This window comes from Artibeus jamaicensis, unplaced genomic scaffold (genome assembly GCF_021234435.1).
Source record: "Artibeus jamaicensis isolate MK-2021 breed Jamaican fruit bat unplaced genomic scaffold, CSHL_Jam_final scaffold_286, whole genome shotgun sequence".
NCBI lineage: Eukaryota > Metazoa > Chordata > Mammalia > Chiroptera > Phyllostomidae > Artibeus > Artibeus jamaicensis.
In genome coordinates this window covers 1,869,477-1,882,819 of record NW_026522034.1, presented here as the reverse complement: position 1 = coordinate 1,882,819, position 13,343 = coordinate 1,869,477, and the positions used below count along the sequence as shown (strand labels likewise).

The following is a 13,343-nucleotide window of genomic DNA, read 5'->3' as shown; positions in this document are numbered from 1 at the left end:
CCTGTGTTTTTATCTCCTTTGCTGGCTTTCTGTCTGGTGCCTTGAAGACACTTTTGCTATTCACATCTATTAAAAAAAGAAAAAGTGAAACTGTTCAGTGTTTGAAAATTAGAGTCTATTCAAGATGTTGCACATGGCTGCCAGTCTTCTCCATTCCAAGACCTAGCTACTTTATTCATACCAGTTAAGAGCTACCTTTGACCAGAGTATGTTAAACATATTAGCAAGAACTCATCAGATCTGAGTTAAATCTGAGTTAAAGATTAATCTCATTTATGGACAAGAAGTTTGAAGTTTTCAGTTTTCAGTTAAAGGCTATAGAAAGCTTAGTGGAAATTTAGAGACACTAAGATAGTGATCAGTAGACACAACACTTTTCTATGTGAGAATGTCAATAATTGGAAAGTATAGCAAAATCAGGTTGATTAAGAAATACCACATTTGGTAAGGGGTCTTATACTTCAGGAGACAGAAAGAAATGGAATATCTCCTTTTCAAATAGATTAAAAGTGTGAGATTTGATATAACTTTGAACTCTTTCTTAGATATTGGTGAGTCGCCTTTCTCTGATGCTGTTCTTGATTCCTTTTTTATTTCTTAGTTATAGCATATTACCACATCTAAGCCTGAGCTCTCAAAAAGCTTTCCCTTTCCTACTCTCTCTTTTACCATTTCAGTCATAGAAAGAGCTTTTCTTCCCTCAAGAGGAGACATTCCATGTCATTGATACATGTTTTAAAACTCTTCCTTTTTAAACACTATATCACTGTAAAATGCTCCTTTTGCAAACCCATGTGATTTTACTTTCATCAACCCTATTTGTAAAGTTTTTTCATAGTTGAGTTATTTTAATTGGAGAATTAATATACCAGTGCCCTTATTTTAAATGGGCCTACTAAAAATGATATTTATGTAGAATATAGGTTGGACTGCCCTGGTTCTCAAAGAGTTAATAAAACTAGCTTTTACTCTGCTTAGCCTCTCAAAGGTAATTGGCATATTTCCCAGACCAAACCCCTAAGGTAAAGGTCAAGGTGCAGAATTGAAGCCATGTATATCTTGCCCAACCTATAATTCTCCAGAACTCAGTGGGACTGTGATTCATCAGAGAGCTTTAGAACATGGTTAACAGACTCCAGAAGGCCGCGTAAAATATCTTTTAATGGGGAATTGTAGGAGTGGGTACAGTAGGTGAGTCTTTAATATTTCTTGTCTTTTAACACTCATATTTTGTTTTGAGAGGCCCTTTATAGCACAGAGCTTTGTGATTCATGTCCATGGACTCAGGCCCGGGGAATTCCTCACAGATTAATAGCAACAACTCTTCCTGTGCTTTTCCACAAGTAACCATGGCTCATTTTTAATAGCCCATTCTCTGGGAGGAAAACAGACAAGTGAGGATAGAGTCATGGTTTCTGAACCAGCCTTCACCAGTTCTTTTTGACAAATGGGAAAGAGAGCTTTCTTTTAGTAATAATGAGGAGATTGGGGGGGGAAAGGGACTAGCCAAGAGTAAGGCTGTGAAGACTAGGAGCCTAAAAACAGTGTTTTAGAAACCTCTGAAGTTGACTCTAGAATAAGAACAGAATGTCTGGAGGTTTGCTTCCTTTCAAGGCAGAGCTGATATTTTTATATACATATATCATTTATACCTTATATATTATATTTAAAATATTAATATTTAAAATATATAAAATGTATTATATATATTTTTATAGTTTTGAAATCAGAAATGGCTTATATTAACTTTTGCCATCCAATATCATTTTTCCTCTGTTGAAGCATATTAATAACTACTCAGTGATGGGTCATCCTGACACTAAGCAGTGTCTGAGAGGGTCTCGGAAGTGTCACTTGCTTTGTCTATGCTAACATATGGAAGTAGAGCTCCCTTGTTCCCTTTACTTTGTGATAATTTATATAAGGAAAATGTACCTTTGTTTGGGGGGGCTGCTGTAGTTTTGAGGACCCTACAGCAGTCCTTTGAGAAGACGCAGCATGCTTTACAGTGTGTGGTTACCTTAATGTAAAACTCCCTGTTGGTTCCTAGTAGAGTGATTCCTCCCCACTTCACTACTATCCTGAGGAGCCACATTCCATAAAGCAACCTCCAGCTCATTGTTCACTCCCAGTATAGAGAGACCTCTGTCTCTCTCAGGTTTGAAAGGATATTTTTGAAGTTGTATCTCCAGCAGACTAAAAGATTCGTTTTTCTGTTCAGGTACATGGATAATTTCCATGATGAAAGATGGATAAGAAGATGCTCCTTCTCTTTCAGGTCCCCAGGTGACAGATGTTCTGATGACACATGACTAAACAGAGTACCTCTTTTAAAGAAACTTGTAAATGTCACCATGATTCACTGCCAATTGAAAATCCAGAAATTACATGTAATAGTATATGTTTCCTTTCCTTCTTTCTCTTTGCCCATTAAAGAAATGAAAAGTGAAAAACAGGAAGAAGAGCTGGTGAGTTTGTAACAGCCTGGGAATACTTTCAGTGGACCCAGAACCCACTAAAGATTCCTGCTTTTTAATTTATTTCCTTGACCAGCCCAATGAGATTTTCTAATTAAGCCAGTTTTCTCCACCCGTATTTAATGACCATTCATTCCCCTTATACTCTGTAGCGACAAATTACCAGTTCAGGCAGAGTGGGGAGTGGGAAACATTCAAAGAGATAGCTATAAGCAAATGAGCAGGCAGAGAACTGAAACAAGATTGGGAACACAAAGCACGATGGATGACCGTATTCTACTAGGTGGCCAAATAGGATGGTTCGGATTCATTTTAATAAATAATAACGAGAATGCAGAACTTTCTTTTTCATTTGCTTTGCCTTTTACATGCATATAGAAAAGAGTTGATGCTCTGTTCTCCTGAGAACAAGACCATCCTGGCCTTATTTTTACCTACTAAAACAATGGTTTAACTTTCTTATTTAACTACTGTAATCTCAACTTTATTTCTGATTTTTTACTAAGTATGTTAGTGTACAGTAAATACTGTATACTAAATAAATACTAAGTGGTATAAGTATTTGATATTTATTATAGTATTACAGTATTATAGTAAATATGCTAAATACTTGAGTATATTTGTCTTCTTAAAGTTTTCATGGATGCTTTAAAAATAAAAAATTATCCAGAATAATCAATAAAATTCACAAACTTCAAAAAGTTTGTCCAGTTTTTCCCCCTTTTATTCTCCCTCCAACCTGCACCCCCTAACCCTCCAACATTCCTCCCCTTTAGTTCATGTCCATAGGTTGTATATATATGTTCCTTGGCCTCTACACTTAGAGTTTATTTCTTTAGTTTTAGAGAGGGGAAGGGAGCGAGAAAGAGAGGGAGAGAAATATCAATGTGTGGTTGCCTCTCGCACACCCACTATCAGGAACCTGGCCCGCAACCCAGGCATGTGCCCTGACTGGGAATCAAACTGGTGACACTTTGGTTCACAGCCTGCGCTCAATCCACAGAGCCATGCCAGCCAGGGCCTGTTCATAGTTTTTTGGGTTGTGTTTTTTTTTTTTTTTTAAGATTTATTTATTTACCTTTAGAAGGGAAGGAGAGAGGGAGAGAAATATCAATGTATGGTTGCCTCTCGTGTGTCCCCTGCTGGGAACTGGCCTGCAACTCAGGCATGTGCCCTGACTGGGAATCAAACCGCAATCGTGTGGTTTGCAGGCCCGGGCTCAGTCCACTGAGCTACACTAGCCAGGGCCTGTTCCTAGTTTCTGATCTTCTTCTATTTCTTAGATAAGTCCCTTTAACATTTCATATAATCAGGGCTTGGTAACTCTTTTAACTTGACCTTATCTGGAAAGAACTTCATCTGCCCTTCCATTCTAAATGATAGCTTTGCTGGATAGAGTAATCTTGGATGTAAGTCTTTGCCTTTTGTGACTTCAAATACTTCTTTCCAGCCCCTTCTTGCCTGCAAAGTTTCTTTTGGGAAATCAGCTGATAGCCTTATGGGCACTTCTTTGTAGGTAACTCTCTATTTTCCTCTTGCTGCTTTTAAGATTCTCTTTAATTTTAAATCTTGGGTACATTAATGATGATGTGCCTTGGTATGTTCCTCTTTGGGTCCAATTTTTTTGGGACTCTCTGGGCTTCCTGGACTTCTTGGAAGTCTGTTTCCTTCACCAGATTGGGGAACTTGTCTTTCATTATATTTTTCAAATAAGTTTTTCATTTCTTGCTCTTTCTCTTCTCTTTCTGGCACCTCTATGATTCGGATTTTGGAATGTTTCAAGTTGTCCCGGAGGTTCCTCAACCTATCCTCGTGTTTTTGAATTCTTGTTTCTTTATTCTATTCTGGTTAAATGTCAATTTCTTCCTTCTGCTTCAGACCATTAATTTGAGTCCTGGTTTCCTTTCTGTCACTGTTCATTCCCTGTACATTTTTCTTTGTTTCACTTTTCATAGCCTTCATTTTTTCCTCTATTTTGCAACCATACTCAACCATTTCTGTGAGCTTCCTGATTACCAGTGTTTTGTTTGAATTGTGCATCTGATAGGTTGGCTATCTCCTCGTCACTTAGCTCATTTTCTGGAGTTTTGATCTGTTCTCATTCAGGCCATATTTCTTTGTCTCCGTGCACCTGTTATATTGTAAGTGGGTGGGGCCTTAGGTTTTCACTGAGCACAGTACCCCTCTTTGCTGCATTGTGGCACCGTCTGTGGAGGAGGAGTCAGAGAGGCAAGAATGCCACTGGCTTAATTTGCTCTAGTTCCGCTTTCCAACGAACAGACTCTCTCTCAGGTGAAACTGGGAGTTTCTCGCACCATGGCAACCCCCTGCAGTAACTTGCAGCTAGCTTGGAGTCTTTAGTTTCCCACTCAGCCAGCCCTGCTTTGTCCATGCAGTCCACCACCTTGCCATGAGTCCTCTCAGTGAGCCCTGCCTCAGCCACAGGGTCCCCAGCCTTGTTGTGCATCCTCTCCGCTCAACTGCCAGTCTCCTAGCAGTCTGGGTGAATGTTTCTTTAACTCTTAGGTTGTCAAAGTTCCATGCAGTTTATTTTCTGGCACTTCTTGTTGTTTATTGTTTTTAGATGAGTTGTTCACTCTTTTCTGTTTGGCCATTCATATGTTTCTCTAATTTGTGGCTATAATCAACCAGATCTGTGAGCATCCTGATCACCAGTATTTTAAACTGTGCGTCTGAGAGTTTTGCTATTTCTTCATCACTTAGATTTATAGGCTCTGGGACTTTGAGATCTTCTTGAGCCATTTTTGGTCTGTTCGCGCCCGTTAAGTATAAGGAGCAGAGCCTTGGACTCCCAGGTCACTGGGTTGTGACGCTGTATGTGGGGGCGTGGTCAGAGTGGGGAAATGGCGACCTCCTCTGCTGTTTCGTGCCGCTGGGTTGTTATTCTTTTGGTTGTGCGAGGAAGTGAAGCATTTCTACCTATGCCTCCATCTTGGCTGGAACTACTCAGATAGAGTATATTTGTCTTATAACCAGTTCAGCATGCAGCTCTCCCTAACACAACCTTCGCCACCTCCTACATTTAAAAAAATGTTTCAGTCCTTACCTCCTATTTTCAAACTTTCCTGTGAGCCTACCATACCATCTCTATCAAACTGAATTCTCAATATGTATGAACCAAGATAAATAGAAATATGAGCCTTCATGAAGGACTGCCTTATATTCAGAAAAGCATGTTGCAGCTTATGACCCATTGCTAGATTATAGAACCAAATATTTTCATTTATGGCAAGCATATCCTATCCATAAAAATACATTTTAGCAAGACGTTTAAGCGCCAGAGTGACATTTAATCAGTGGTCTGATTTGTTTTAGTCACGTGACCCAGGAAGTGACAGAGGATTTTTCTTCCTGGGATCCAAGAACTGTTGTGAAGCAAGATGGTGGAGGTGGCACACCAGCATTGCCCCTACCTGAACTGGAAAAAGAAGAGGAAAAAGAAGACATTTCAGAACCTATGGACTTGAATCCCTGTAGTGCAACCTACAGCAACTTAGGTAAGTACAAATGTCATATAAATAGTACTTAAACTTTGCCTTTTCATACATTAGCCAAATGCTCTATTTCCTTGGAGAGATGGTTTATATTGCTCCATGGACAATCTAGTTATAGATTTTAACTCACATAATAAAAAGTCCTGCTGCATTCTTGGCATGTATTGAACACCCGCTACCACAAGTCCTGTGACATATTCTAAGGGAGTGACATACTTCCAGCCTTCAGGGATTCATCTGGAGGGAAAGTGATGAATTTGATGATTCTAGTATAATATAATAAAAGTAGTTACAAGAGATACACATGGAAGGTTTTCTATCATATATAGGTGAAGGTGTCAAAAGAAGCCTTCCTAGAGATAATTTCTGTACTGAATTAGCTGGTTGAAGAGGGAAGACAGAGGGTGCCAGCCAGACGTAACAACATGAACCAAAGAATGGGGATGCAAAACAGGTTGGTACAGGTGATACCACAACCATTCAGTGTGTCTAAAATGAGAACTGGAGAGTTAGACAACATCATGAATTTCAGGCTAAAATAGGATTTTTCATTCTAGCTCTCTGTCAGATATTCTTGGTATTTTGAGAGGGATAGCACTGAATCTGTACATTGCTTTGGGTAATGTGGACAGTTTAAAAATGCTGATTCTTCCTTCTCATGAACATGGTAAATACTTCCATTTATTTGTACCTTCAGTGTCTTGTAATTTTCTCAGCACAGGTCTTTTACCTTCTTGGTTAAAATGTTCCTAGGTATTTTATTATTTTTTTATATAATTATAAATGGGATTGTTTTCTTCATTTCCCTTTCAGATAGTTTATTATTGGAGTATAAAAGTACAACTTATTTCTGAATATTTTGTATATTGCTACTTTTAAAATTCATTTACCAGTTCTAATAGTTTTATGGTACATTCTTTCGGGTTCTCGATATACAGTATCATGTCATCTGCAAATAATGGCAGTTTTACTTCTTACTTTCCAATGTGGATGCCTTTTATTTATGTTTCTCGTCTGATTAGCTGGTTGTGGCTGTGGACTTCCAGTGTTTGTTGAATAAGTGGTAGAAGAAAATATGCTTGTCTTATTCCTGGTATTAATGGAAAATGCTTTTAGCTTTTCCCTGATAAGTAGGATGATAGCTGTGGTTTTCTTATATATGGCCTTTATTATGTTGAGGTGTGCTTCCTTGTTCCCATGGTGCTTGGAGGTTTGTTTTTTTTTAATCATAATTGGTGTTGTATTTTATCAAATGCTTTTTCTGCATCTTTTGGTTTTCTGGAGTTTCATCCTCTTGTTTCATCTAGGATGTGTTTTTTTTGTCTCCTCATTTTGGTTGCCTCCCTGTATTTGTTTTTATGTATTAGATAGAACTGCTATGCCTTTCATTCTTGGCACAATGGTCTTATGTAGTAGGTGCCCCATGAGGACCAGTGGCTTAGTCTTCCCAGTCACCTGAGCCGGGTACTCCAGGGGTGCCCTTTGTGTGGGTTGTATGGGCCCTCCTGTTGTAGTTGAGCCTTGATTGCTGTTAGCATGTCAGTGGGTGAGGTTTACCATCATGCTCACTGTCTTTGAGAACTGGTTGTGACTGAAACAGGTAAGTTGTTGTGCATGTGCTTCCCCAGAACAGGGTTTATTTAAGTGAGGTCTAATGCCTGTTGAGTCTGTCCTTTGGGTATAGCATTTGTGGAGCTAACTGGGTATTATTCTGGTGTGGTCAAAGCCAGCTACCACATATGTTGGTTCTGGGGAATTTTGGGTGGGGCTCTGGTGCAGTCCCAGGTCTGTTGGTACCTGTGCCTGGCCACAGGCCACCTGGTAGGAGTGACAAAGTGATCTGTGGTTGGTAGTCACCTATGTTAGGTTTGGAGACACCTGGGAGAGGCTATATTGTTGCAGCTAGAGCCAGGCCTGGGCCCACTTAGCAAGAGGTACAGGGCACAATAAGGCCATCCAGTGCTTGTTTGGGATTTGTGGATCTTTGAGAGATTTTAGCAAAGTATGCAGCATGGGCCAGTCTGCATACTTTGCCCAAAGCTCTTTTAGTGTCTGTTCCTTCCAAGGCCAGCCACTTGGAAGGAACAGCCACTGAAAGAGCTTTGGGCCCTTGCCTGTTTTGGGTGGGGTGCCTTATGTTTGCCATTTAATGGAAAGCTTAGATTTGGCACCCACCTGCACTTGTAGGCTGGGTCATGGGAGGCCTCACCAAAGGAATATGGTGGCTGCCAGCCCTTCAGTCTTCTAGAGAGGTGCCTCTTCAACCATTGCCCTGCAGCCAGATAAATTTCGTTCCTCTCAGTATATCCATCCCTAGCACTTTCGGTGTGCTGTCTCTTCATTGGAGCTGAGGGCAAGTGTTTGTGAGTGATTCTGTACTCAGGCACTTTAACAGGACACCTTAGTCTACAGCAGTTCCTCTTCTCACCTGGACAGAGTCCCCACTGATTTTCACAGCCAGATGTTTCAGGGACTCTTGTTCCTGGAACTGGTGCTCTGGACTGGGGAGCCTGGTGTGGGTTGTGGGATCTCCATAGCCAAGATAGTCCCTCCTGTTTTTTATCTGTCACACATTGGTATGGGTCCAGCTTGTTTTGCATTGCTGGCCCTCCTACCAGTCTTGATGAGGCTTCTTTTTTACATCTTTAGTTATGGGAGTTCAGTTCATTTCAGGTGGTTCTCAAGAGTGGTTATTCTGTAAGTTGTAATGTAATTGTGGGAAAAGGCAAGCACAGAATTTCCTTAGTGGACCATCTCAACTGTGAAAGTGCCTAGATTTGTGTTTTAGAATATCCGTTCTGCAGGCTACCATGTGAGGTGAAGTATTTGGTAGTAGGTAATTGGGCAGTTGGATCTTCTTGCAGGACCACATGAAGGAATATAAAAGAGAGGTCTGAACTAAGATAGTGGGAGGGGGAACAGTGGATAGATTTAAAAGAGATTTAAGAGGTAAATACATAAGGCTTAGTGGCTAATTGGATATGAATAATGTAAAGAATCTTTTTTATTTTCTGTATTTCTGGCTTGCAGCTAGAGGACTCAAGGAAGTAAGATCCCAATTACTGAAGGTCTTTTGGGAAGAGGCTAAAGGACCACCTCTCAGAGAATCTGTGAAGGAGAATCCTATACTGCAAAAAATATGTTGAAGTAAATTAACCTCTAAGTTGCTTGCCAGTGCAAAGATTCTTTAATTTTCTAATCACCTGTACTCTTCTAACTTGAGTGCCGAGCGACTTCTGATCTGTCCTCCTCCCTTGAGTGTCACAAAGTTTTCTTCCTTCTGAAAAGCAAAGTTTGGGGCTGGGTAAGGATTTCCCAGTGCTTCTTTCCCACAGAGTCAGGATAGATGAGTTGTCTAAGCTGGATTACCACACCACATCTCACCACAGCACTAGCAAGATTCTTAGGGACTGTTGACCAATGCTTACACCTGTTTGGAAACCCATGGCATATAATATCAAAGCCTTCCTCTACCTGGTTTGTCATCTCCTTTCTTCTTTGTCTTTTTCCTCTATCAGGTTTTTAAAAAAGATTTTATGTATTTATTTTTAGAAAGAGGAAGGGAGGGAGAAAGAAAGGGAGGGAAACATCAATGTGTGGTTGCCTCTCATGCATCCCCTGCTGAGGACCTGGCCCACAACCTAGTTATGTGCCCTGACTGGGAATTGAACCAGCCACCCTTTGGTTTGCAGGCCAGCACTCAATCCACTGAACCACAACAGCCACGGCTATTTTTTTCCTTAAGGAAAATGATTCTAAGATTAGGTGATGTACTTGCAAATAAAGGAATCCTTAGGAAGGTCAAAATGTTGAGGTAACACTGTAGGAGAGTGTTTGGGACACTCAGTCATAATAACCTCAAGGCAGTTGAAAATGTATTCTGTAAAGACAAGACTTTCACGATAAGTTCCAGGAGTCTTATATAATTTTTGAGTAGGGCATTACAGTGAGCATATTATAGTTTACCCAAGGCAACTGTCTTGGATACCATTTTCCAGTTGAAAGAGATTTCATAGTCAAGCATCTTAATGAAATTTTTTTTCTTACTTTTATGAGGCATATTGTAAGATAAAAAATGTATTGTTTATTTACTGTATATCATCAAACAGCATAATATACCAGGAATTATACTTCATTCTTACTGCATCAGATTTTTTTTCATGATGTCCTTAGTAAAATATATACTAATTTTTGCTGATTGTGTGGTATCTTATGGCATTTCTTTAAAAACATATATTAGCCAACATCAGTTAAAGTTAATTATTTTATCTTACTGTCTTCTCAGTTATATGGATAATTAGAAAACAACAGAGAGCATTATTTCCATTAATATTCCAAGAGCCTTACATGTAGTTTTTGAAAAAAATTTTTTCGAGAGCTACCAACTTTTTTTATTGATTATGCTATTACATTTGTTCTATTTCCCCCTTCATTCCCCTCCCCCCTGCACACCCCTCTCCCTCCATTCCCTTCCTTTAGTTCATGAACACGTGTCTCTAGTTCTTTAGATTCTATATTTCCCCTACTGTTCTTGCCCTCCCCCTATCTATTTTCTCCTTACCGTCTATGCTACTTATTTTCTGTACCTTCTCCCCCCTTCTCCTCCCACTCCCCTGTTGCTAACCTTCCACATGATCTTCATTTCTATGGTTCACTCTTGATCTGTCCTCTTAATTCGCTTGTATTTTAGGTGTGGTTGTTAATAACTGTGAGTTTGCTGTCCTTTCACTGTTCATCTTGTTTATCTTCTTTTTCTTAGGTAAGTCCCTTTAACATTTCATATAATAAGGGCTTGGTGATGATGAACTCCCTGAATTTGATCTTATCTGAGAAGCACTTTATCTGCCCTTCCATTTTAAGTGAAAGCTTTGCTGGATAGGGCAATCTTGGTTGTAGATCTTTGGTTTTCATGACTTGGAATACCTCTTTCCAGCCCCTTCTTGCCTGTAAGGTCTCTTTTGAGAAATCTGCTGACAGTCTGATGGGGACTCCTTTGTAGGTGACTGTCCCCTTAGCTGTTGCTGCTTCTAGGATTCTCTCCTTCATTTTAATCTTGGCTAATGTAATTATGATGTGCCTTGGTGTGTTCCTTCTTGGGTCCAACTTCTTTGGGACTCTCTGAGCTTCCTGGATTTCCTGAAAGTCTATTTCCTTTGCCAGAATGGGGAAGTTCTCTTTTATTATTTGTTCAAATAAGGTTTTCATTCGTGACTGTTCCTCTTCCCCTTTTGGTACCCCTATAATTTGAATGTGGGAGTGTTTAAAGATGTTCTGAAGGTTCCTTAGCCTCTCCTCATTTTTTTGAATTCTTGTTTCTTCATATTTTTCTGTTTGGTCATTTTTTCCTTCCTTCTGGTCTGCTCCCTTGATTTGATTCCCAGTCTCCTTTTCATCACTATTGCTTTCCTGTGCATTTCCCTTCATTTCAATTAGTTTAGCCTACATATGTTCCTCTAATTTGTGACTAAAATCAACCAGTTCTGTGAGCATCCTGATCACCAGTGTTTTGAACTGTGCCTCTGTTAGGTTGGCAACTTCTTCATTGCTTAGATTTATGGTTCTGGGGCTCTGAGTTGTTCTTGAGCCATGTTTTGATAGGTTCGTGCCTGTTACATATGAGGAGCAGAGCCTTAGGTATTCTCCAGGGTGGGGCCACCCAGGTCCGCTGGGTTGTGACGCTGTATGTGGGGGCGGGGTCAGAGAGGGAGCATGGGCGGTCCTCTCTACTTGCCCAGTTCGCCTCACCGCTCACCCCGCCTGTTTATCTTAGGGCAACTGTGCGAGCCCCTTGCCCAGCGCCAGGGCCTTCGCGGTCTGTCTCAATGCACATCTTGTCACTGGTTTATCTGCGTGCAAATGGGCAACCTCAGCCAGCTGCTGTCTTTCAGAGGTTGTCTTTCACTGCCTGGCTTTCAACGCCTTCCCGTAGCTACCCCGCACCTGGGATCCTCGCCCTCGGCTGCCTGCACGCCACCCGGGTCAGGGGACCATTTTTACCCGACCCGCTCCACTGCTGGCTTTGCCCCTCTCACCAGTTTAGCTGAATGGCTCGTTGTTTTAGGACTCCCTATTGTTCGATTTTCTGTGATTTGGTTGTGTTTATTGTTGTTATAACTTTGTTGTTTTTAGATTTGGTTGTGTGAGGAAGCAATGTGTTTCCACCTACGCCTCCATCTTGGCGGAAGTCCCAAGAGCCTTACATATTTTAACTCATTTAATCCTCACAGTGACTTTAGGAATTATTGTCCCCATTTTCAGATGAGGAAAGTGAGTCAGAGTGCCCTGCCCAAAGTCACAGAACCAGTAAGGATTGAACCAAAATTGGAACCCCATAGGTCTTAACCAGTAGATTATAATGATTGAAACCACCAAATTGTTGTAAAATATTGAAGGGCTGCAGCTATCTCCCTTTAGCTGTCTTCCCCCCTTTTTTTTAAGTTACCTAATTTGAGATGCAAACTTTAAGACTTAAAAAAATATATTATGATTATTTAGAATACCAAAACCATACATTATAGATGTCCCATAAGAAAAAATACCTTTCTTTCTAACTATTGGTTTACTTTTAAAAGTATATAGTGCTCACAAAATGTTACCTAGTTTTCTGTAAGTGCTTAAATGGCTATACTTGACTACACACGGTTAGTTGCTTTGTGGGAAAGGATTTATGATGTGAGTAAAATAATAACTGAGTAATAGATAGGGTCAACTCCATTAGTTTTACAAACTGATGTATTTTTGTTGTTGTTTATTCTTTGTTGTTATTTTTCCTAATGGAACAAGTATTTTAGGTGGCATGTGGAACTTAACTCTTTAAATACTTTACAACAGTTTGCATGAAATATTAAACTCTCTTCTTGGGTAATTTTTTATAACTTGAAGCATTGATAGCATTTTAAAAACTGTTTAAAAACTTAAAAGAAACAGAACATCTTCATACATAGCTTTAGATCCTGTAACTATTCCAGAACCATTCCATAAATACCTCTTTTCTTTGCTTTTCCTTTTCTTTCTTTCACTGAGGCATAGGGATGAATGGACCGATTAAAGAAACTGAGGGAGGAAAGTTGAGGTTTACCATGATTTTTACTGTGGAATTTATTTCTGAAAATTACATTGTAAAATGGGCTTAGAAAGCAGTGTAGTATAGTAGGTAAAAAACAAGTTTGGGAGATCAAAGAAATTTGGTTCTTATGATAGCTATGTTCCTGCCCACCTGCATGATCGTGGGTCAGCTATTTGCTATACCTGAGCTTTAGTGTTCTTACCTGCTTTGTAGGGCTGATGGTGACGGAAGTATTTGGTACATAAAAGTGCTTAGTAATTGTGAAGTTGTTTTATTTCTCCCCCC

The 13,343-nt window shown here is 39.9% G+C and overlaps 1 protein-coding gene across 2 annotated transcripts in view; it reads left to right on the top strand.

Annotated features, from left to right (window-relative positions):
- PEAK1 (pseudopodium enriched atypical kinase 1) overlaps nt 1–13,343 on the top strand; it is a 188,419-nt gene that overhangs the window by 122,114 nt on the left and 52,962 nt on the right. The window contains exon 3 of one of the 2 annotated variants that reach the window (XM_037131217.2): nt 5,814–5,995. In XM_037131217.2, coding sequence (XP_036987112.2) covers nt 5,814–5,995 — 182 coding nt within the window. Of the gene's footprint in view, nt 1–5,795; nt 5,996–13,343 lie in introns of both variants that reach the window. The other variant, XM_053656827.1, reaches the window with a different exon arrangement.